This window comes from Pholcus phalangioides, unplaced genomic scaffold (assembly GCF_987345545.1).
Source record: "Pholcus phalangioides strain wild (caught in Gottingen) unplaced genomic scaffold, Ppha-v1.0 ptg000015l_1, whole genome shotgun sequence".
Taxonomy (NCBI): Eukaryota; Metazoa; Arthropoda; class Arachnida; order Araneae; family Pholcidae; genus Pholcus; species Pholcus phalangioides.
This window is the reverse complement of record NW_028301608.1, coordinates 23747170-23774332: the sequence shown is the minus strand read 5'-3', so window position 1 is coordinate 23774332 and position 27163 is coordinate 23747170. Positions and strand designations below refer to the sequence as shown.

General features: G+C 36.5%; 1 protein-coding gene across 3 annotated transcripts in view; it reads right to left on the bottom strand.

Moving 5' to 3' along the window:
- The window catches only part of LOC149075703 (uncharacterized), a 68216-nt gene that overhangs the window by 16795 nt on the left and 24258 nt on the right, over positions 1-27163 (bottom strand). For all 3 annotated transcript variants that reach the window (XM_089243197.1, XM_089243196.1, XM_089243198.1), the window contains exons 5-7: positions 22753-22917; positions 11345-11491; positions 3789-3910 (exon numbers count right to left, since the gene is read on the bottom strand). In XM_089243197.1, the coding sequence (XP_089099323.1) occupies positions 3789-3910; positions 11345-11491; positions 22753-22917 (434 nt within the window). The remainder of the gene's footprint in view (positions 1-3788; positions 3911-11344; positions 11492-22752; positions 22918-27163) is intronic.

Below are 27163 nucleotides of genomic sequence, written 5' to 3'. Positions count from 1 at the left end.
CCTCCCCCCCCCCCACAAAGGAAGGGCTGACAGGGGCCACAACGATTCTTATCACTTTTTGATTTTTCACACTATAAATTAATCACAGAGGGGCCCCTGAAAAGCTGGTTTGGGGGCTCGAAATCTAAATTCCAGCCTAAGGGCTCTGCTGTAGGATGTAGGAGCCTCTTGGTACATGCACATAACATGGTCCCGATGGGTCAAATGGGTCCCGATATGTGAATATCGACCCAATATCGATATATGATATCATATCGATATATGAATATACGATATATGAATGTGAATATCGATATATGAATCGAACCCACTTCCGTAACAGAGTTTCCGTCACTCAAAAATTTCACCCACTTCCGTCACTCGGTTGCTTAGCAACAGGCCCTTTTCGAGTTTGTTTGTGATTTTATATTATAGAATAGATATATATAAAAAAGATGTTCCGTGAAATTTGTCATTAATTCAAATAAAAGTGCACACACACGCACAGAATCAAGTTTTCTAATCATGTTGAATTTTCAAAAATTGAATTTAAGCAGCTGGTGGAGAACGGCAGAAGAAGCTTCTGATTTTTGCTGCTTTTCAAGCGATAAACAGTCTTAAAAGGATATAGAGACAGTTGTAAAAAGTAGACTTTTAGTCTAGTATAGTGTGATTTTCTGATTTCAAGAGATGAATGTGAGCTAGTCCCCAATTTGAAAAGTCTCTACACAGAAAGCAGACAGATATTCAACAAGATACTTATAAACAACATGAAAATACAGATGTTTGCCAATTTTACTTCAAAATAGAGAAGGCAGATGGCAGCAACAGTAAAACATGGAAAGAACATAACCAAACAAACACACACACACCCCGTTCCTACATGAACCCCTTTATTAGAAATTCCCAGAGGAATATTTGAGACACATGTACAGTAAAGTAGTAGTATGTGTGTGCAGAGTCACTTTACGATACCATCAACCTAAGTTGCATAGTTACAGCTCTCTCTCTCTCTACTTGCAAGTTATTTCAGGTTCAGAGGACTATCCTATGCACTGTCTATACAAATGCCCCTTGAGCTTATACAATTCTTGATTGTACAAAACTCTATTGGTTGATTTCTTTACAAAATTAATTTCCTTGGTAAAATAATCATGTGAAGTGAGTTGAATTTTACATGGGGAAAGGGAGGATAGGGAGTTTACTTTGGAAACAGCCCGGTATGATAAGCTGATAACTGTTTTAATAAATCAGTTGAGATTCAGCTGTCAAGCAGCATTCTTTGTTTCTTTATGGAAACTTTTATCAGATAGAATTGTTGTGTTCCCTACAGATATGTCTCAAAGAAACAAATGCAAGGCACATCCCGCACGTTCTCTGCAGTGTTCCTATTTTTTGGAATCTGATTGTAGATGGAATTATTAAAAATGTAATGAGACAGCAATATCTCTATTCAAGCCTACACTGACAATATAATTATCAAGGGTTTGGGAACAACTGTGAAGTCAATATCGATAACAGCACTGATATGCTGTTGAACTCCAGTAATGCTCTACACGAAGGACAAAGCATTGTTTAAATATGCAACCTACTAAAACAAAATTCTTATGAATGAGTCATAAAAAACACTGTTTAACAATGGAATTTCATAGCAAGAACATTCAACAACCTCACCTCAATTATATATCTTCATTCTGGTATTTCTGTATAAACTTTAGGAATTCAAAATCCATGTCAGCTCAGGTTTGAAAATGAATTCATTGATTATTAATTGTCTCACATTTATATCTTACAGACTTCACCACGTCTACATAAGATCAACAGGGAAATACTGTAGACAGATTACATTATTTGAAAAAAAAAAAGAGATATCACAATTCAGTTACAAAAAAGTAACAGCATAATGGTGTGTATATGTATTTCTGATTATATCTTGGCCCAAACATTAACAAAACTTTAAATTGAAAGAAGCATCTCAAAGACATCCAGGTACAGGGACATAAATTTGTAAATATTTGTAAAACTTATAAAAATTGAAGGAAATATGTTTCCTTCATTTCCTGCATATTTGAATACAATTTGCACAAAAACAGTTATTTTCACAAAGGGCAATTTTTCCAGTGCAGAAAATAAGTTGGTTAAAATTTTTGTCACCAGAGGACGTCATGAAAGCAAATAAGATAAATGTGCACAGCGAAGTTCTATAAAATACAGGTTGTACGATTAACAGCTCAACTGGCACTTACATAAGGTTTTCCATTGTGATATTGACATTGGTGGATAAGGCACTATTGGTGATGTTGTTTTACCTCAGCCAAATATCGCCAGCTGAAGCTTTACAAATGTTTAGGATACACAAGAGATTTAAAAAAGGTTGAGGTCCACTCACTCCTGCCAAAATTTTGCTCAGTGTCTTCTATCAACAAAAAGTGAAATTTTTTTCTGTAAAAAAAAATTCTTTCCTGCCACCTCCCTTTTGTGAAAATAACTTTTCCGCAAACTGCATACAAATATATCGATTATTTCAATTTTTATGAATTTTTAAACTATTTACAAATTTATGAGACACCTCATATAATTACAAGGTAATTGATTGCTACGACCTGAAATGGAACTCATTCTTAAACAAAAAAACATACTGTAGGAGACAGTATTGTTCAGGAAAATCCTGTACAAAGCTATACTGTGGGCACACAAAATAAATTTCAGAACCAAAAAGAAAATAGATTCGATTTAATGGATCATATTTTTACACACAGAGGATGCATATAAAACCTCTTGTACAAATGCATTGTAAATCTTAACCAATGAGAAATCTTCTACTAAATATACAGGCAGAACATGAAAATGCAAAAATTGAACTCTCTCAACAGCACATAGACTCAACATTCCAAGAAATGGACTTCCCTGCATCAGAATAAAAAAAATGAAAGGTTGGCTTGCCTATCGTAGTGGAAAACTAGACAAACACAGAATTTTAACTGTGAACCATCTCCAGTCGTGAACTATACTATGAACATTTTTTACCGATGGCTATGGGATTAGGATTGGCATTTGTTGTCTTGAAGGAAGGTATAACTCTACATGAATGGTCTTAGAACTATAGTCAGAAAAATTTATTATCGGATGGACAGCTATGGTTGATGTTAAGGCCCCAGTGGTTGAGAAGGGACCAACATTCTCTTCAAATTTGATTTTTACTTAAAATGACCAGTTTCATTTCTGAGTGCCTGAGTGGAGTGGTGGTAAAAAACTTGTCTACCACTGTGAAAGTTGCTGTCACGGTCCAAGGTTCAAACCTGAGGGAGGATATAGATAAGATATTTTCCCTAACGAGCTTGAAGCGACCACCAACAGACAGCACTTTAATTTCCAACCCTTCTTATTAAGCAGTAAATTCCAATACAGTGATATGGATAGAGTTGGTGTTTGATGAAGTAGTTTTATTTCTGCCCATGTAAACAAAAGCTATGTACATCAACAGTTAATTAAGGGATTTTGCATGAGAAAAAGCCTTTTATTGGTGTACTGCAGAGTGGGCATCTTAGAGAGAACATATTGGAGTGAACCCAAGTAAAAACTTTTTCTGCAGAGCTACTGACAAAAAATGGGCATTCCATACCTTGATAACATTCAATTAAGATTTTTTTTAACATGATGTACATTTACCCAATTTCAACTATACATTTTGATCATGGTTCAGTACCATTTTTTCCCCTTTAAACTAATACAAAAAAAAAGTTGCATTCAACTCAAATTACTTTAAGCAAACACAATGCACAGAAATAACAGACAATATTAAAACTTACCTGAATAGAAAGTTTCAAAGGACACGAGAAAGATGGGAAGTGAGCAGGTGCAGCATTAGGTCTTCTGAATATAATTTTTTCATCCCACACAACTGCATATTCATCTCCATCAAGGTCAGAGCCTGTTGATATTGAATTGATGAGAAAATACAAATACAAATACAACGCCACAACAGGCTAATTGCCCAACGAGGTGGCTGCATCATGCATCCCCGAGCCCCCCTACCTACTACTGCTATACCAGTAAAATAATCTCAGATGCAAAATAAAAAGAAATAAAACTTCTTATCACACTACCTGAAATTTTTGTTTCATTCCATATGCTGGTCAGACCCACTCATACCAAAGTTGAAGAAGGTAGCAAAAATGTCAAGTCTTTCCGTGCTCCATATACTGATTTTGTAGTGCCCTAGAACGCCACGGCACATTGTTTGAATCACTTTTATAGCATCAAAATAGCAAGGCCATAGCCAGAAATTTCTTTCGGAGGAGGACACAACTGCTGTGTCAAGGGAGAGAAACTAAAATGATAGAACACAAGACGCTTATTTTGCTGTGAATTCATGTGCAAGCGTCAGAGTTGTTCCTGCCAAATTGTACGTTTAACAATCATCAGTATGGTGTTGACAGCGACTTGACAACTTGCATCCTTAGAACTTGTGCCATTAGAAATCACCAAGCACTGTTGCTGTCAGATTTTTGAAGGAACTTGGATTTTCATGATTGGGCACTGATCTGATTAGAGAATAATCCTGGTATTCTCTGAGAATTTCTCATTATGACTGATGAATGAAAATTTTTCAAGAAGGTTCAATCGACCAGCAAAATGACTATAGAAACTATTATGATGTAGTAACTTGCATTTGCATTCAAAATAATCAAGCGCCTTTGCCAACCAATTTCAAAAGATTAGATTTTTGCAATAAGCACTAATTCAGTTAGAGGACAATCATAATTTGAAGAAATAATATTTAGACCAATAAGAGCTAATTTTCTTAAGATGGCCCGATAAACCACCATGATGATTACAATATTGATAACCACTATTACTGGAGTGGTGCTAACCCATGTCATCCAAACCCCAATGCCATCATCATCAATGCTTTTAAGCATAAGTATGGTGTGACATCTTTAACCATACATCAATTGGACTCGTCATGTATGCAGGAAACCTCACAGATGAATGGCATTATGAAATACTTCTGGTGCAGTGGGAGATTTTATGGATATGTTGCCTTTGGCAGTCCTACAAAGCTGCTGTGTGGTTTTATGGGCATCGTTAGGATCCAGGTTCAAACCCTGTTGGTCGCACAGTGGTGGTCAGCTGAAGTTGATTTTATGAGGATTGCAACTATGAGGTTAAAATAAGAGCTGGTCTCCCAGTTTAAAAAGTCTCTCCACAGAACAGAGAGCAAGCAAACCTTCAACACATAACATGAAAATTCAGGAACCTGCCACTTTCTATAAGTGAAGACAGACGGCAGCACAAGTAGATCATGAAACACACACAATTTTGAAAGCATAAATATGTTAGGGCCACACATACATACACACGACACATTCCAGCATTACCAAATCATTATAAATTCTTCAGAGGAATGTTTACCAGGTGCATGTACAATTAAGAGCTAGTAGTGCTACGACACACGTGGTTTCAACAGTGTTTCTCCTCACAAGACACTAATTGTTACCAATCGGCCAAAAAGGAAATTTCAGAGCCAGTGGATTGGTTTGCTAGGACATATTGAATGACCACCAAGATCTTCTGACCTGTCGCTGTCTCTAAGACCTTGTGTATGAAACAGTACCAAGAGACTTGTTAGAACTGTGTAGTAGGATAACGCAAATACCCCAAACATGTTAGGTGGGCTTCATAGTCCAATTATGAATCCTGTTTGGAATGCAATAGTAGCAAGCCTGAAACAATGCACAGCAGCTGATGGAGACCATTTTGAGCAAATAATTTGAAAATTCATTCTTTATTGCAGATTTCGTTTTTATTTTTTAATATGTTAATTCCTTTTTTTAATAATGGAATTTTTTTACTTCAAAATAAATATCCATTACATAATCTAGTTCGAGAAATCACTTATTTACAGTTAACCCTGTTTATATGACTCTAATTTATAATACTTTCTCTTTCATTTATGCACCACATAACTTCAGGACGTTTTCACTCTGACTTGAATCCCAAATTTGGGCAGACGAGTCTATCACTTGGAATTTTTGGAAATGTCACTTAACATATCATGTATATAAGACACTTTTTGCAATTAGACAGATGCATTTAATACACCTGTTCAATAGCTCAGTTAAAAATGTAACCTAAAAATTCTACTACTGTGCATTAATGAAATTCAATCACACAATTTAACTTAAACACGTACTCCTATAGTACTAACTTTATTTTTAAAGGGTGAGCCTACTGCTTGTCTCCTTTCCTGGTTAACAACTTATTTCGTAATACACAGTCACAGAAAAAAGCTCACTACAATTGGCATACAAAATAGCCGCCAACTCACATAATTTGATGTATCGGCCTAGCAACACCTTAGATTTTGGTTTATATAACCCTTAACAATAAATACCCTTAATAAATGGTAAAATATAATATTGAAATTTTGCAATGATAGTAAATAGATATTTGGAAATAATGTTTCAAACTCAAGTAAAATGTCAAAAATAACATTCTTCACATAACACTTTCAAAATTTTCATTACCAGATTACTTGATATAAAGACGTAACTTTCACGCAGACATAACTTTGGTTCTAAGCATCATATAAACAGAACAAAGCCTGTTTTGGAGTCACCAAGAGTGGGGCTTTCATAAAAAAATGGGGGGGGGGGAAAGAAACCATGAAAAAACAAAAACGTAGTCGGATGCTAATTATTAATGTAGTCGGTTAATAATTTAAAATTTATTTGGGAGAGAATTTTCTCTAATTTTCCTACAGTTATCAAATGACGTTTCACCTTTTTTTCCCTTCTTATTTTGAATATTCTAAATCTCTATGCTGGAGGTGAAGGGCACTATGTTCATTTTCGTCAATATTAGGATAACACTATTGATTTGCAGTGCTTTCGTCACACTACACATAGATATAAGGACATTAAATCTTTTCCAATAAATAACACATATATTGAAACAAACGAGCTCCATAAAAAAGAATACTATAATGAAAAAATCTTTAAACGACTCTCCTATAAAAATTTCTCTTTTGTCGCATGGTCCCTTTACTTCTGGCATACAGAAATTCAGACTGAGCAAAGAAAAAAAAAAAAGATATATTACCTTACCTTTTCTATAGCTTTAATTCCACACATATGCTTGCCACTATAACATTTTTATAACTAGGCTGATAAAATGTTTACATACCCCTTTGATAAAAATAGTTATTCATACGTTTTTGTACAGAATAACAACTAGAGAATTTCTCCCGATTTCGTTTTTGAATTTTCAAGAACTCACAATTTTCATCCTGTATCACATTCACCCCTGGACTATTAGACTCCACCTCAAAGGCATTGACTTGTTTTTCCATGCAATTACAAGTCATGATAAAAAATTTTGACAGTGATGATTTGTGACCTTAAAGATCATTGGCCATTGAAAATTAAAGATCTTAAAAAGTGTAGTTTTCTCCAAAATATCTTCTCAAAGAAGACAATACCCTCCTATCTCTTCTTTGCAAACGTTTGAGAGTTCCAGAACAACTGTGAACAGATTAGTCTCTCACTTTTATACAGTAAAACCCCTCTTAATGGTCATCCCTCAGATGCAGTCACCCCTGTTTTACAGCCAAATAAAAATATTCCAGCAAAAATCCTATTTAAATTATGTATTTTGAATCCCTGTCTAACAATCACTGACACAATTTTCATCATTTGTTTCATTGGACTAAACTCCTGTACGGACACCTACAGTTGCAATTTTGTTTGAATTATGCTCACTATATAGATGGCAGTCAAAGTTTAAATATTTGATCAGCTTTTTTTAAATTTGACTAGTTCTGAATGAAATTTTGGTTTGAAATTAGTTAGTGTTTGATACCTCTAATGTTCGTTTAGAATCTGAAATTATGTGTTGCTGATTGTGCTCCTGTATTTTACATTATTCTCCGCTGTTTAATATGGCCAGCTCTAGTATAATCATAGCTCTCTATCACTAAGAGAATAAATTGATGTCTAAAATACAGCGAAAAACATAAATTTAGAGTTTGTGCCCTTGCAAAATGGCATTGATTAAATACATTGCATATTCAATGCATTGATTAATTACATTTTTCTGTAGACGAAATGACGGAAAGTCATTGGATTTAATCTTTCAGCTTAAAACACATTTTGAAGGAGTTGAAATACTCAGCAAAACTCATCACACTATGACTGATCAGTTTTCCCAACAAATGTTAATGCAGTATGTAAACTTTGTATAATATTTCTTTTATAATTTAAATTTTGTATCTATGCAATAATTCAGGGGTGGGAAATGACAAAGCCCATTTTGGAGCAGCAAAATTCGGATTCGGAGCAGATTCGGATTCGGAGCTTTTCAAAATAAAACAACTGCACTGTCTTTTTTTATCAAACATCTTTTCATCAGCTTGTTTTTTGTTGTTTCAGACTCTTCTGACACCTTGTTTGAAAGAGCGGCTGTCATAAAATTTTTTGCACCAGTCTATTTAAGATGATTTTTGCTTACTGAGGGCACTATTTGCTGTCTGGAACAGCCGCCCTTGAAATGGGCTAAAAATATTCTATATAAAGTTTTCAATTTTTTTATACTTGGAAAGAAATTGTTGCAAAATGGGAGAGAATTTCTAAATTAGCAATCGGCGGACATGCGCTTTTTACTCCCGGAATGAATTTTTTTTTCACGAAACATCAGGATTTGACGCAATGACGATAGACTACAGTAATTTCTGCTGCTTCCAGTGGCAACTTTTATTTTGAAAACGAAAATTGACTCGCATTTGCACTTTAAAGCTGAAAGACCATTGCAAACCATCTTCAGTTGCAAGATCAAGGATAATATCAGGATTTCGCAATGGAACGCCAGATGTAGGGCCAGATAGTTTAATAAGGTGATAGTTCAAGTACAGTGGAATAAAACACGCTCTTCTCGGAAGGAATCGTTTCGCGGCAAGCAGGAACAAAACATTTTTGGCATCTTTTCCGAAAGTCCGGGCATACTGAAGCAAAATTCGCTATTTGGCGCAGAAAAATACGAAATTACACTATTGGAGCAGGATGGCGCAAGATGTTAATTTTGGTGCAGTGCGGCGTAGAGTTCTCATCCCTGAATAATTATATATTTTCATGACTTTGAACATATCACATATTGTCAGAATTTCATTGATATTCAAAAAAAGAACCATTTCAGTTACTGATAATACTATATATTACACTTAATGCAGGAACCCCCCCCCCCCCTCTGATACGGTCACCCCTCTACGGACAATTTTTCCCCCCTCGCGAGTGTCTGCAAAAGATAGGTTTTACTGTAATAGCATTTTTAGCATTGAAAAAGTGGACAAGATCACCCCACTTTAAGAAAAAAAAGTAAATAAAAGATACCCAAAAATCATCTTTTCTCCACTAAAGTGGGGATGTTGTTTCGAACCCTTGTCCAGCTATGCATTTTCATATTTTCATATCATTCTTTATCTGTCTTGACGATTCCTTGGAAAACAGGGTGTTGTTATGTCAGGGCTGTAATGATGTATAGTCCCTGGGAATCTCCTCCTATTTTCTTAACATTTTTAGCCTCTCTACTTGCAATTGTGAAATAGCCTGTCATTGTGATGGAGACAAGAAAGTAAAATCAATCCAAGAAATCACAAAAGGCAGGGTGCTTCCTAGGAAAAGCAATGCTTCTTTTCAGATCTCATCTCACGTTAATTTGTGGTGTTCCCCAAACAGGCTCATAAAATGGAAGAGGAAAGGACTTTCTTTTGCTTCAGGCTTTTTGTATATCTCTCTCAGTATTAGGATTTACAGTAGCATAGCTGCCAACTTTTGAAAATGAAAATTCGGGAGATTTTCGCGCACATCCGTATTTTATGCTAAAAACACTCCCTAATAAATACAATAGGGATTTTTCCAAATAAAATAGGGATTTTCCAAATATAAAAGTTAGAGCATGGGGAATAAAATACCTACTCAAAAACTGAAGTCAAATTAAAATAGGGATTTTACACACGTGGAAGTTAAACCCTTGGGAATAAAATTCCTACGCAAACAACAAGTGAAATTGGAGGCCAAAACTTCAATGATGTAAAAATAAATATTCTGTTCAATCCGAAACACTGTGAACAAACATTCGGCGCGAATGACCCCAAAATCATCGGAAGATGAAGGAAAACACCGTCAATTTTTGAAGAACACTGACTTTTTGTGACACTTGCTTGATGGGTTCTTTTTCATTTCACGAGTGATGATGGTAGTCTTTCCATGACCGATGTTTATGTCCGTAACACAACTTGTACAAAAAGGGAAAGTCGGCCCTCTTCTGGAACGTTTGATGAAAGGAAATTCATCGGAATAAGTATCTTTAAAATTGATTAGATATGTTTTTGCTTATATCGCGTTATATTGCTTATTCGTGTTTTGTTATATCGCACGTTATAACAAAAGAAATTTTGACCACATGCGCGTGACTATAATCTTCAATTATTATCCAGGACTATTGGCTGCTAAGCTATTTCCCTGCACGATAAGACAAACAACTTTCTTGTTACCATCAGAGGGTTTGTAAAACTTCCTTAAAAAGGGAATTTCCCCATTTACGACGTGTGACGTCATTTCGAAAGGGAAAAAAAGATGCCCCACAAGAAATTCCTTAGGGATTGTTTTCATAAGCGGGGATTTTTTTTAATGAAGTAGGGAATTTTAAGGGACAATTAGGGATTTTTGTGATTTTCGTAAAAATTCGGGAGATTTAAGAACTTTTCCGGATGTCGAGCGATGAAGCTAAAATTCGGGAGATTCCCGAAAAATTCGGGAGACTTGGCAGCTATGCAGTAGGCACAAGATCACTTGTACAGTTTTTAGAATTGGAAACTGGACGCCCCCATCCTCATTCCACGTGTCTTTCTTTCCCCAATTTCTTTTCCAAGCAATGCTAGAGGAAAATTAATTAATTTTTTAATGACTATTCCCCACTGATTTTTTTTCTCTTTAATTTTATGTTCTATTGCAAGTATGCCTTTGTTGCAATAGCATTTGCCCCGAATTCTCTAAAATTTTTCTCAGGATTTTGGGAACAGGAAATTGTAAATTCCTGAGAACGGGCGGGAATTCACGCCCAAAAAATAATTAAAATTGATGAATTTAAAAACATGAAATCTTTCGTAAATTATTTCTCAGAACAGGATAATTGGAAGTTTTAGTACATAGGCTCTACATAAAGAAGTAAATTTCGGTATTTTTCACGTATATATTATAAGTAACCACACATCATTTGAAAAAATATTGTTCTTGGAAGTATCTGTCTAAAGTCAACGACTGCAGATATATCTGCTGAGGAAAAAATATGGACAGTTCCTATAGCTTACCAGCCATTTCACTTGGATGAGGCCTTAGTCCATTTTGTGGGAACACGATGCAATCCGTAATGTGATGAAGTTCTGGTACATCAACAGCTTGGAATTTTCTCACATCTCCAGGGTGCATACAAGGATTTTTGGTTACAAGAACTGTTCCTGAATAAAGGTGGCCATAGAAAAAGAATACCATTATGGATCAAAATTTTTCAATATATAAAGAATTAAAAATATTTTAATGCAATTGAAATGCTCAAAAACAGTGTTAGTAAAACTAATGGTGAATGAAATTTAATTAACAGCCTATTTAACATAAAGGTTATGAATAAAACTTGAATTTTAAATTCTAACAACAAAAGAGTACTAGTTGTCTTTCTAGTTTTTATGACAGAATCATTTAACCTGAAAAAGTGCCCTCCTCATTTCACTACTTTTAAAGAAAAAGAGGAGAAAACATGATGTATATAATTCCCTTCATCTCAATATTCCTCAACCTTTTTACATGTGCAGTATGATGAAAACAATTGAAAATTTTCATGGACTGCAAAAATGAGATAAATAATTTGCAAACCTGCTGGCGAATGATACAAATAGAAACCAACATATGGACAGTATTTTGTTTATTAAATTTAAAATTAAGAAGCTTCTACAAGAGTTAGCGAAATGATTCAAAAACTGGCAGTTCAAGACCACTGCTTCAACATATTTTATTACACTTTATAACACTAAATTACTAGATACCCTATTGCAGGCCTTGGCAATCTATGGCCCACAGTAACAGAGTGATCCATTTCATAATTTCAAGAGAACCACTTGAGTTTCCAAAATAAAGTATAATTATATTAATAACAATAAATATAAAGTATATAGAAAGTATATAGTCGGTTAAGAAGAAACAATCTTCTTAACCGACCAATGGATCTGCACATAGATATACGTGAAAAAATCCTTTCCAAAACGGTTCTGAACGTAGAAACACGAGGCAGAATATCTGCTCTTGGACGGCTCTGAACGTATATCTACGTTTCCCCCCCCCCAACGTGTTTGTTAAAACATAGCAAGGATGAGCCAAGATACGCCTCTCCCCTTTCTTCACGCGAACACTCCCGATGGGATTAAGCCCCACAGTACTGTGCAAGACAAGTGTCAGAATTTCTGTCACCCCATTGTGTCTGTGGTCAACTTCAAAAGTCAATAATTCTTTGCGGCATACAACATGTTTTGAATAGCACAATCAGAATCTTGAAAAAAAAAAAGTATATTTATCTCCAGTCTTTTGGAAATCTCAAGTGATTTTGAGGAAGGAAAGAGACGTTTTCCTCCCTTTTTTTCATTACAAATATTACCGTTTCCAAGAAAGACTCTTTTTCAGCATAGACTGATTTCAGCCCAGTTGACCCGGCCAATGTCCGAAATTCGGGCTTTTGCAGGTCCCTATACATCAGTGGTTCTCAACCTTTGGAACCCCGCGGCCCGGTTGATTTCTTTTTTGCGATTGGAAGACGTGGTCATACACACGACTGATAGGAAACAAATGGGTAAAAATGAAACGGTAAACCACACTTATATGGCCCGGTTTGACTGATGTCAAGGCCCGGCACCGAGTCGCGACCCGGTGGTTGAGAAACACTGCTATATATCTTTATATCGGTCCCTATGATTCAGGGTCATCGCCGCATTGCCGTATTTTTTTTGTGATAATTATGGCCATTTATAATTGGCCATAGTTAACTATAATGATTATGGTTAGTTATGGCAACTATCTTAGGAAAAATCTGGCTACTTTCACAATTCAGCAGAGATATTTATAGAACCAGGGTCATACTTACCCATGAGCCCATGTAAGCATGATCCGGGGCTTCTTATCATGGCTTACATGATGTAATCTGATGCAATGATTTTCGAATGTAAGTTTATTTATATATATACATATAAACTTATATTCGAAATCATCACATCAGATCGTAAGTTGTTACTTCCGGCTAAGCATGGGACCCCAGAACACCATCTTTGTCCAGGGACCTATGACGTGAGACGGCCATGCATAAAATCCCCTCGAGAAGGAAGCTTACTAAACTCTAGCCCAGGATAGGCGCGGAATCAGGGTAATGATGTATAGAGAGGTTCCATTTATTGTGTAGGTTCGTTGGTCCTCCCGTATTTTACGAAGACATATTTTCCCATGTAATTCAGAGTTTGGCAGGGATGATCACACACCTGGATCCGCACCTGGCCCATTATTCCAGAGATTGATGTTATTTATAAAATTTTTGAAATGCATAAATTTAGTTTTGATTAAATTTAATTGGAAAGGGCCCAACTCTTGGATAATGGGGGCACATAAGACAGAGGGCTAAGAGTAAAAAAATATTGTCCAATGAAGGACATGGGCCAAAGTGGAACGCATTTATCAAATTTTCCAATGACCCTTGGATGTTGTGCATAATCACCAGAAAAAAATTAAATATACTGAAATTTATCAAAGGAACAGCGACTTTGCATAATCATCGTAATATATGCAGAGGAGTATTTACAGAGGGGTAAACAGGCTATAGACCAGGGGGGAGACAAGTTCGAAGGGGCTGTAAATTTACAGAATGAGTGACATAAAAATGCGAGAAAAGTGACAAAACCACAAATCCGTCTCAACCTAGAGAGCAGGGACCAAGTGAGCGATCGAAAGAAAGACCTAGAGAGTATGAAAGACTAAAAGAGGGACCAGGTCAATGAGCGACTACAAGAATGACCCAGAGTATGTACTTCCGAGTGTACGTCAGCAGGGTCATAACTAGCAGATGGGTCTGGTGACCCAGACGCTGAACGAGAACGGGTGCCGAATTCACCCTTTATTTGCTTCTACATGCAAAGGGTGCCAAAATTCCGGTTTGCTCCGGGTGACAAATCTAGTTGCGGCCCTGTACGTGAGAGTGTACAGTGTGAAAGCATGTGAGAAACCAAAAGATTATGCTCAAAAACAAGGGACTAGGTCAGTATGTGATCAATAAAGCATGCTCCCCCAAGAGTGGGGCTGACACAACTCCCGTCTGGGCGTTTTTGCTTTTCACACTATAAATTCACTGTAGAGGGGCCCATGAAAATTCTGGTCTGGGGTCCTACTGCAGGATGTGGGGCCATGCAAAAGAGTTACCTAGACAGTTTGCAAGTATGTAAGGCAGTGATTCCCAACATGGGCGTTAACGCCCTCTTGAGGGCAATGGAAAGTGTTCCAGGGGGGCGGTAGAAGCTGCGGGTGTAGCATAGGATCCTATGGGTTAGATTGCGTGGGGGCGATGGAAAGAAAAAATTTCTGAAGAAGGGGGAGATGGGCCAAAAAAGGTTGGGAAACTATGATGTAAGGCAGTGGTTCCCAACCGGGGGTACGCGAGAGACCGTTAGGGGGTACGCGAAAAGAAAATGGTAATGGCGGCCATCCATCTAAAAAAAGAACAAAATAATTAAAAAACATTAAAAAGAATTTTTTAAAGTAGGTAGAGGTTTTTACTAATATTGTCAGTTGTAATATATATTGACCTTTCCCTATCAATAAAATCTTCTATAACAGAGGGGTTGTGTCTGCTGGAAGATTCTGCCTTCTCTTCTCCCACCCGCGCCCAACCTATGATCGGAATTCGTGAACTTGCGACAACCCAGCATAACTACCCAGGATTCTGGTCTGGCGAAATCTGTGCAATCGATACACAAAGGAGAGAGACAAATGATTTCAAAGAAATTTCTAGTTTTAACAAAAGTAAATTTATTAATTCTTTAACAATTAAATAAGTTAGGAATAATAGAATTAGTTCTCAATTTTCATACCGTACACCAATGCAAGTCCGTTGTGTCATCAATCTAGTCCGACTGCAGGAGTTAGGTGATCTTTATCAGATCACACGTGCCGTGACGTCATTGACCTTGGAGGAAGATCACCATCCGAGATGAAACCTCACGTGGCGGGAAGAGCTGCAAACAATGGGCGAGATGACAATCGGAAGCAATGATCGATGCGGAACCATTCATCGACCTTGTCGGAAGGTCACTACCCGAGACGAAGCCTCATGTGGCGGGAAGAGTTGCAAACTCAACGGCCGGAAATGACGATCAGAAGCAATGCGGAACCATAAGACGGACAGATGAACGATGACAGGAACCGGGAACGACAACGATTGACTAGAGATGTGGCATGATGGGTCCGGAACCAGCCGGCGATGTATAAACACCAGTGAGACGAACTATATCATTCTTCAGATGACTCACCCAAAGGCGACCACCTTCACCTACAGTGATGTATTTTGAGTTCAAAGGCAAGAACGAATGCGGATTAATGCGAAGTGGCGGCAGGAATTTATACCTATAAAAGGAAATACGGAACGATCCAACTCCTGGGTCCGACCATCTTAGAAAAATACACATCAGAGCACAGCCAATAGGAAAATATAACATCTAATTTACATAAATAAATTACAATAGATTTTTTATAGGAACTTTTGCAAAAATAAGAATGGCAACAACAAATTAAAATATCGATGTGATCAAGATCACACATTTTACCGGACTATGAACAATGAAAATATCATAGACTAATTGAACCAACCGTGCACGGTTATAAAAGGTAAGATAACATAACAAATTCTATTAAGTATTATACAATTACAACTATATAAACATGTTTCAAAAAATAAGAGGCAGGTTTGGCAAATTCCCCAAAGGTTCCCAACTATTGTTACAAACTCCTTCCTCTCGGCTCACTTTTCTTCGGTGTTTTAGATTTGATTGTTGACACATGTTGGGGCTGCGCATAAAAGTGAATAATTAATTTGTGTTGTGTTTAACTTTTGTTGTGGACGTTTGTATTAAAGCGTGTGCATGTTATTCGCAACGCTTTATTCCCACAGTTTTCTACGACAACTTTTCTACCAAGTACCTACTACTCACATGATTTGCGCTATGGATCAGTGGCTAAAAACTACACTGTTGGCCACCGTAAATGCAACACCCTGAAGGAAGCATGCAAATAATATGAAATTTACAACATGCATTAGCGAAGGTAAGATATGCAAATGATTAGTATTTCAGCGCAGACGCACGCCTGTGGCGCCACTTCAAAGCGCTATTTAAGGCTTGGAGATTTCGACGATTTGAAGTACGACAATTGTGTTTTTCTTGTGGTTTTTTCAAAAAAACGATCAATTATGCCTCGTAGAAAACAGCGATCATCTTTTGATCAAGTATCCGAGTTCGACAGAGGAAGGATAGTGGCCTACCGAGATTGTGGATTATCTTTCAGGGAAATCGGTAGTAGTGTTGGACGAAACCAAACAACTGTAATGCGGATATGTGATCGTTGGATGCAGGAGGGTACGACGGACCGACGTGTTCGATCGCATCCACCTCAGTGCACCACTTCACGTGATGACAGGCGTATTGTGCGTATGGCAGTGACGGATCACTCAGCCACATCACGAACCATAGCACAGCACATTCAGTCTGTACCGCATCATCCAGTGTCTGCGCGTACCATTCGACGCCGTTTACAGCAGAGTGGTCTGTCCGCAAGACGTCCATTGCTTCGTCTACCCTTGACGCAGAACCACAGACGTCTCTGCCGCCAATGGTGCGATGAAAGAAGGATGTGGACGGCACAATGGAATGAAATTGTCTTTACTGACGAGTCACGCTTCTGTCTGCAACACCACGATGGTCGGATTCGAGTCTGGAGACACCGTGGAGAGAGGATGCTGAACAGCTGCGTTATGCACCGCCACACTGGTCCTGCACCGGGTATTATGGTATGGGGCGGTATTGGATATCACTCTCGCACTCCTCTAGTACGCATTGCCGGTACTTTAAAAAGCCAGCGCTACATCTCTGAGGTGTTGGAGCCAGTTGTCCTTCCTTACCTTCAGGGCTTGCCCGCAGCCATATTTCAACAGGATAATGAGCGACCCCACGTGGCACGCATTGTCCAAAGGTTCTTCGTCAATCGCCAGATTGAATTGCTTCCCTGGCCAGCTCGCTCTCCGGATCTTTCGCCGATAGAAAACATGTGGTCCATGGTTGCTCAACGATTGACCCAGATTACATCCCCAGCTGCCACACCAGATCAACTTTGGCAACGCGTGGAAGCTGCTTGGTCTGCTGTACCCCAAGAACACATCCAAAGTCTCTTTGAATCAATGCCGAGGTGTGTGGCAGCGGTGATCTCCAACAATGGTGGCTACTCTGGCTACTGATTTTGGCAGGAACCACACTTCACAGAAGTCTATAAATTTAATCATTTGATGCTTGGTCAACATGTTATCTACAAAATAAATATTGTTGTGATATCTCTTGTCTTTCTTGGTGTTGCAATTTGGGTGGCCAGCAGTGTAGATCTTTTCAGAAACGAACTGAAACACCAAAATGAAATACCGTGCACCTGTAAACGTTAAAACATATTTTGAATCTTCCAAAAGTGATTCTGCCAAAGCTACCGAAACCTCCAACTACATTAGATATGGTATTGCGAGACAAGGAAAAAATCACACTCCTGGTGAAAATATGCTGTCAGATACATGTTTGCAGAGGAAAGTGCTCTTATAATGAGTTTAATACCTCTGTCAAATAATATGGTGTCTCGAAGAATACAGGACAAGCCAGACGATGTTGAGACATCGCACAGCCATAAGTCACGTCAAAGGTTGTGAATTTTTTTTTCTATCCAAATTGACGAAAGTATAGACGTTTTGCGGAATATTCTGTGCTACTTGTAATTGCTATGCACTTGAAAGAGAATTTGAAGTAAATCTTTTTATTTGGCACCCATTGAAGGGGGTCGTATGACTGTTAAAGACTTATTTGAAGCAATTGATCATTATTTCATTAAATAAGAATTCAATGGTCAAAATGCATTGCGCTCACAACAGATGGAGGAAAATCCACGGAAGGTTGCTACTCAGGCCCATGGTGCACGAGTGGCAGAAGTCGCTCACAAAATGAAATGGACTCACTGCTATATTCACAGACAGGTCCTTGCATCGAAACCGTTGCCTCCAAATTTGCGAAACGTTCTTGATGAGGCGATAAAGGTTTTCAACTTTGTCAAGGCGAATCTTATCAATTACAGGTTGTTTATATTGTTGTGGGCAGTTCCGTCTTAATGCATGGCCCACCTGGGCACGGTCAGAGAGCCGCAAGAGAAGAGGGGCCTCACAAAAATAAGATCTGGTTGAAATTTTCCAGAATGTACCTGGTAGGACCTCAGATAAACCACTTGGCCCGGGGGCCCATGATGCTCTTAAGATGGCCCTGGTTGTGGGAAGACATGGACATCCTTCACAACGCTTTGCTTTTGTAAACCGAAGTTTCATGGCTGCCTCGGGGTTAAGTCCTGATGTTGCTGTTCGAACTTCGGAACGAGGTAGCCCTTTTTTTAGGAAGTGTTAAAAACACCACGATTTATTGTCACAAGCCGAGCTAAATTTGACAGTCATCCACTGGGACGGATTAAAATCCTCGTTTGAAAAATATTTTTCTGAGCCGGAAATGGGTGATCGGTGGACACACATCTAATCCTTTCAAAGAAGAGTATTTTGAACCGGCTTTATTGGCGATTCCAGAAAAGGAGAAATTGCTAAAGCTCGCATCAGTTACCCCTGTGAAGATCCTCTTCAATGACGGAATGGTGAAACTAGTTTTTACGCTTGCCGCGGTGATGAATAATTTCTACAAAAGCCATATTGTTTTTGTTGCCGTTTGTTAGCACAGGGCTTGTTGAACGGGCGTTTTCTTTGTATATTTACATAAAAATAAATATAGAAGCAAATTGAACGCATCTCCGGATTTGAGTTTGTATTAATCTTGTTTTGAGCTTAATTTTTCAAAACTTTGTGATTCAATACAGTCCCAAACATCACATCAATTTCTTTTCCAGTCTTTGTATTAATTTGTTTGCTTACTTGAAAAATAAAAAAAGCTAAATAATGAAACAATAGACCATTTAATTTAATATTCAACATGTAGCTTGTTTTTTTAAGTTTTCCAAAAACTGTAATGGGTGAAACAGATTGGGGGGAGGGAACCGGAGGATTCGGGGTTGGGGGTATGCGGAAAGGAACCGAACCAGCTGGGGGTACGCGGACTGAAAAAGGTTGGGAACCACTGATGTAAGGGATCAAAACAATGTGCAAGTACAGTATGTGAATAACATAGAGAGAGAGGAGTCAGGTAAGTGAGTGACCAAGAGAATGACCTGGACAGTATGTAAATATGAAATTCATTTTGATAAGCAACATTTAGTGAGAGACCAAACGAGTGAACAAAAGTGACCTAAAGCGCGAGGGACTAGGCCAGTGTTTGATCAAAAGAGTGACAGAGAGCATGCAAGTATATGAATGGCTGAAACTGTGGCTAGTAAGCAAGGAACAAGTCAATGAGTGACCAATTGAAAGATTGACCATCAAGATTAGGGTATGAAAATATGTGAGCTACCAAAAGAGTACTTTGGGGAGAGAGAGAGAGAGAGATGCGTGGAGAGGGTGGTCACTTTTTATCGACAAACTCGATCAGGGTATCGATGGAATTACTAGCAAATTCGCAGATGATGTGAAGCTAATGGGGGTAATCGGGAATGAAAGCGATAGGGAATTGCTCCAGACCAACTTAAACAAGATTGCAGCATGGGCAAATGAATGGAGCATGACGTTTAGCGTAGATAAGTGCATGGTCACTCATTTTGGTTCGAACAACCCACGGTTCTCTTACGAGTTGAATGGTGTCACTATCCCGGATGCAACTAGAATCACCGATTTGGGAATTCTCATTGACAAGCGGCTTAGGTTTTCTGAACATTGTTCAGCGGTTGTCAAAAAACGAATAGAATGCTTGGTCTCATTTTCAAAAAGGTCTCTTCGCGTTCTCCTAAAGTCATTCTTCTGCTTTTTCGAGGATTAGTTCGTCCTGGACTGGAGTATGCTGCAAGGTTTTGGAGACCATACCTACAGAGGGACATAGAATTGGTTGAAGGGGTGCAGAGAAGAGCTACGCGTCTCCTTATTGGCACACAAGGCTTGAGTTATGAAGAAAGACTTCATTTTTTGAATATGTTTACATTGGATGAACGCAGGTGTCGAGGAGATATGATCGAAGTGTTTCAAATTTTCAATGGGATGGACCATGAACTTTTAGTACACCGCCAATCTACTGCTTTTGCAAGGGGACACCAGTATCGATTGGTAAGGGACAATGCAAGGTTATGGTGTCGCAGGGAATTTTTCTCTAATAGGGTTGTTAATAAATGGAATAGCTTACCCCCGGAGGTAGTAAATTGTAACACAATTGACACGTTTAAAAAGAAATACGATAAACATGTTGGGGTAAATCGAGAAGCTATCCATTCTTAGAATATTAGAATAAGACAACCATAAGTATTCCTTATGGGCATTGTATAATATTTTATCATGTGTATATATTGTTTATAATTTGTGTTAATTGCATTTTTAATTGGGTTGCTGTATTTTTTAAATATATGACATCCATATTTTTATGGGCATCTTTTTATCAGCCACCTCGTTGAGCATTTTGCCTGTTGCGGCATTGTATTTGTAAACAAATCGTTATAAAAGTATTGAAAAAAGTATCTTTGTTAGTAATGAATGCTTCATTGCTTTAACTTTTTATGAACGAAGACTTTTTTTCTGCTTGAAATGGATAAAATATTACTAATTGCATTATAAATTCAATTATTAAGTTTATACCGTAAATAAAATAACCATTCTAGACGTCAAAGTTTCAATTGGTGTGTACAGCTCTCCTTCTGAGCAGAGATACAATATTTACCAAAAAAGAATGAAAAATACCTAAAGAAAGGAGGGGAAAAAAGATGGGATCGGCACATAAGTAATACAATGAGCATATGTCGTTCCGAGAAGATTGCAGACATCTCTGGCATGATCTGGGCAGTACAAAGCAATCAACCTCACAAAAAGGCCTCCATGTCCTGCTGTGCATACGGGGATGGGGGGGGGGGAAGGAAAAATAGCCAGAACCTTTTTGAAGCTTTTTCATCCTGGAGACCAAGCATTTTTGAAGTAGTTTTTTGTCAACACCTTGAACCGGCAGTCGGTTAATACACACATTTTGATTGATTTTGACCCGCAGCCAAAACAGGTTGCAGACCCTTGCCTTATTGTGAACCCACAATGAAACTGTTGATGCATTGATATTGGAAGAATATTTTTTCTAAGTTCTACTTCTCTCTGCTTGAACAGAAATGAGGAACTGATCCAATTTTAAACCTTCCATCTCAATTCTGTCGCCAATCTTCTTGCAGCCTATATTTCTTCTGCTGTGGATGTTTCCCTTACTGTGTGAGAATATTACAGATATCTGTTCTACCTTGTAACTGCTTAAACCAGCCCAACTTGCTTAGAATTCTTAAATCCAATCTGAAGCATATCCTGTAGTTTTCTTTTTGCAATTCTTAAATAATTTCGCTTGAGTTCTCACAGATGAATTACTGGATTTCCATTCATTTGCCTTCCTTCAATCCATGTGATAACAAACTTCTTTAGCTATGTCTTTTTTATTGGGGAAAAAAAAAAAATTTCAGAAATCTTCATTGCTTTATTCATTAGACACCCTAGTATTCACAATCTTCTATCACTGTTGTGAAAATATTGCAGCAGTTGATCTTTTTGCAGCAGTCATTCTTTTGAGCTACATCCATAATTTTTCTACTTTTCAATACTTTACCAGCAATTTCTTTCTTCTTCTCTATACTCAAATAAATGTGTTTCTCTCCTAAATTATTCCTCTGTTTTTCTTTATACCGCAGGAGCAGAGGGAGCTGTGAGAGCTTGAGCACCATCAGTATTTTGAAGCATAGGTCCAAGCACACTGGATTTTTTTCAAAAATCTGAATTTTTACATGAAGCTTAAATGGAGCACCCTTAGGTCTAAAATACTCGTACTTTCAACGTTGATAAATTTAATTCTCTTCTTTCAAACTCAGCCCTACATTCTAGCACCAACAGAAATCAGAGATGTGGAATGAAACATAACATAGTAAATGTAGAATGTGAAATCAATTTGCAAGCATAATACGTTGAAAAGAAATGCTAAGTACGATATAATGGACAAATCACTACAATGCCAAATAAAATGCTAAAAAACTAGATGAGGTTGAACACAGTCAACAGCTGCTTTTTTAAACACACACGCACGCATGCGCGCGCACACACACACACACTTGGCATAACAATAGCAGCCAAGGAATGGTTTTTTGCATTTCTTCTATATAGCTTTCAACATAATGTTACGTCTTTTTTTTTGATTGGAACAGGATTAGGGTGTGGGAGCAGCAAAATTGTAACATTTGGAAAATTACTTATAGCAAAAGGCAACCATACTTTAAATTTAAAAAAGAACTGAATTCTTACTCTTACCTTTAATTATAGCAGTTTCTTCTGTCGTCTCGCCGCTTGTTATATCTATGGTGAACTGAACAAAAACTTGACCATACTGCAGTTTTCCAGTTTCATCCAAAACACCAAGCATATTTCGTCCTTTACTTGGATCAATAGCTATATTTGCTCTTGTTTTCACCTTATCTAAATCGAAGAGGAGAATCACAGAAGTTATAATATATAAATTAATATAACTTAAACTAAATAAATATATTATTTGCTTTCAGACAAACATAAATAACTACCAAATATTTTATGGAATAATTGCTGTTGAGCATAAACACAGCACATGAAGAAAAACATCAGAAACTTTTTTTATAAACTACTGCAGACCTATCAACTTTAAACTGCAGCACCTTTATTTTTTGGTACTTTAAAAATTAAACCTTTCCCATGAATTAAATTTTTCTTTATTCAAAGAAGTTGATATTTCCCATGAAATTTCAACCAAATTTGGTCTGATTGAAGAAATAAAATTTATTTACATATTGCTCCCTGAATTTCAAATGACGTTTCACCACTGGACATCATACACACATACAGTGAATGAATGAAACGTATGTAATATCGATCCTCATTTAATAAGATAATTTGTTGATATAATGAAGATAATTTGTTGATATAATGAAGATAATTTGTTGATATAATGAAGATAATTTGTTGATATAATGAAGATAATTTGTTGATATAATGAAGATAATTTGTTGATATAATGAAGATAATTTGTTGATATAATGAAGATAATTTGTTGATATAATGAAGATAATTTGTTGATATAATGAAGATAATTTGTTGCGGAATCATATTCGTTAGTTGGAACAGGATTTCCTATAAGCTTCTATAGAAATTTGTTTGATTCAGTCCAGGTCATTGGCGTATGCAAAGGGGGGTTTTGGGGATCTAACCCCCCTCTTGTCTATGGTCCGGATACTGTATAAAATTTGAAGACAAGTTTTGAGAAAGATACTCACATAAAAAACATTAAGCACCATTAAAAAGAAAAAAAAAGTTGACTGAAGGCTGAAGTGAATCACCTCGCACTTGGAAATTAAATAGAGGAGAATATTAAAAAAAATAATGAAAAAAATTAAACATCTTTTTATTTTACTTTATGAATACCCACCAGGTTTGTAGGGTGTCTCCAATGTGAAGTGATAAGCTCATTTCTCTGCATTATACATGCAGACTAGAATCGGGTTAATGCTAATTATTGCACTAAAAGCATGTGTGCACTGAAAACATTCAAGTCCAAGCTAATTTTATCAATTTTTCCAATGCATTTTCTCAATCTTTTATTTTATATGAAATGGTCCAAAAGATTTCTGAAAGAGAAATAGAGGTATATGCAGAAAGTGATTCTGAAGAAAGAATAAATTAATCGAGCTTGCAGTATCAGTAATTCTGATGATGATTGACACTTGACTTCTGAATGAAGATTTCCTAAGGACAAAAAAATTTAGCTTAAAATGACAAAAAATTTGTAAGCTGAGGTATCACTGTGCTTACTGTACATATGACTATACATCGAACCCCCCCCCCCCCAGCTTGAGCATCACAAAAATTACAACTCAGAGATAAAGGATTTTACCTCGCAAAAACAGAACTGTATATAAGCTAATATCGACAAAAAAAAACTATGGGTCGACAAAAACTATGAATCAAACATTTTTACATTTCATTCCGTGCACCGCCCAGGCTCTATCGACCATTGTCAATTTTAGCCATTGCCCGGATGAGGGGCTGGGTGATGGCGGGTGCTTTATTATGCATATAAAATATAAAATACATGAACATTGAATATAAAAACACATTAAAAAAAAAAAAAGTATATACAGATTTAAATATTTCTATTATACAATATACAATTTAATCTGATGAGCTCTTGAATCAAACAAAAATAAATGGGTCTTTTTACAGAAAAGGTCTTTTTGGAAATGCATGGTCTTTCCAAACAGGAACACAAAGAAAAATTAGATGGCTTATTGGAAGAATTTAGTATTACGCATACCAAGGTGATGTGGAACGGGGAAGAACGTGGCCGTACAGAAATAGCTAGAGCATTGGCTACTGACCTTAAATTTGTTTTACTAGATGAACCTCTTGCAGGTGTAGATCCTATTGCTGTAGAAGAAATTCAATTGTTTATAACCAAACAGAAGCACAATAATATTGGCATACTGCATATTATATTTACAGATACAACGTACTTCAGTTTTTCTGATGAAGCAAATATAACCCCCCCCCCCCAATTTCGAACAAAAAAACCTCAACTTTTTCATGAGTATAAACAGTAGTTATTTTCATTGACCTACTTACACATGTTTCCTAAAAAAATAATAATATGCATCACACATACATATCTGATTTTTATTAATATATTACCGGATTTTTTTTTCACAAATTGTAAATATGATGCAGTAGAAAAAACAAACGGAAAGGGGTATAAAACCCAGTAAAAGCTCATGAAAATAGAATTATATTTCCTAATAAAGTTTAAAACTTGATCTTGTAAAATGTTATGAGAAATAAACTTTTTTTTTGCACTGAAACAATAAAATAATTCATAAATCCAAATCAGCAAAGTAATTAAAAGACGTCAACAAATGATACAAGTAATAAAATAAAAGTATTTGATGTAGTTGAAACCAAAAAGCCTTCAATAGCGTGAATATGGCAAAACCAAACATATCACCAAGCAGGGTTGTAGTGATTTAAATCAACTGATTTTTTTTTAAAAAATCACTGATTTAAATCAATTTTTTTCAGATATGAGAAATTATCTGTTGTAATTGAATAAAATTATTTATGCAGCTCTGAAGTGATTTAAATTTTTATTAAATTATTTTAAATATAAATTAGTTTAAATATTTTATTTTCAAATATTTTTATAATATTATAATATATTATATATATATTAATATGTATATCAAATATCAGAGATACCATAGTCGTACCAATTTAGCTGATAAATGGTTACCCAAGATTTACAATGAAGTTAGAGGATATAAAGTTGACTTAGAAAATCAAAAATTGCATGGCGATGACATGGATATACATAATGAATAAATTCGATGTGCTATCAAAGGGTGTGGTAAAGCCATCCACATTGGTACTATTGACACATCCGGCTTATCACATGCTGGAAATTATTTAGCAAATGTGGTTTTTAGTTCAGTGAATTCAACAGAAGAAAACTTTAAATGTAACATACCAAGTTCTGTTACTGCAAATATGGTTTCTTCCAGAAAGACTCTGGATGAAAAGCTTGGCTTTTCAGGACTTACATATTGGCACATTTTAAACTTGTTAGCCGAAGATTTGGTTAAAACTGATGTAACAAAGTATGTTACAAGTATATTTAGATACTTCTGCAATCATCTCTCAAAAGCATGGTATCATGTGTAAGGTGGAAGTGCATTGGTCTTCCTGCAGAGGTATGATGGAATACTTAGTGATTCTCTTGAATCTTATTTTAAAAATTCATCAGTTGTTACCAAAGTTTGTGAAGACCACAAATCTCAGATAGTAACATCTTTAGTGAAATCTTAAATATTGATTCAAAAAGAAATGTCAAGGACATGATTGCAATTCTGAAACCAATAGCCAAAATTAACGATTTTGTACAAAGGAACACACACACAACTGCTATATACTGGAATGTGTATTGGCATGGAAAAATCTGCAATTGAAGATAAAAGAAGCATCAACATCAAACAATAAAAAGGTTTTGCCATCAGTGTATAAAAATATATATGAACAATCATTAACAGATGCACACTTTGATGCATTTATTCTAAGCTCATCAGTGTTAACTTCTAATAGGGAATTAATGTCACAAACGAAGAGAGAAATAAGGGTCTTGAATTTATCAAACAAAAATGTGGCTCTGGTTTCTTGGCAATGCATTAAAGTTTTTGGGAAAGTTGGAACCATTTCATGCTAATTTTTTTTTTTCACCCTAAGGTTGTTGATACAATGTCTGATTTGGAATGGTGGAATAGTTTTTATAATGTTTCGGGTAAAGATAGTGATTGCGGAGAGTAATATATTTGGCTGTAGTTAGCTACAGCCAAATCATTGATGCCTGCATTGAAAGGATTTTTTCAAGGTGCAGTTCATTCCAAATAGCGAAACTGATCAAGAGTAGGCAAAGCATTCAAACCAGTGTTTCTAATGAAACAAATGAACAATTATTCACACAGGGTAAAATTATTTAATACTTGATGTATGATATCTATTCCAGAAGTGTTTCCATCCCATTTTCTTAATAAAATGTTCTGAAATATTTCACAAGTATACTATTCTTTATCTTCAGTTTGCAAATATTTTTTAAATAGTCATTATTTTTATAAGTTTAAATTTCTTTAATTTTATATTCTTTAAAGAAAGC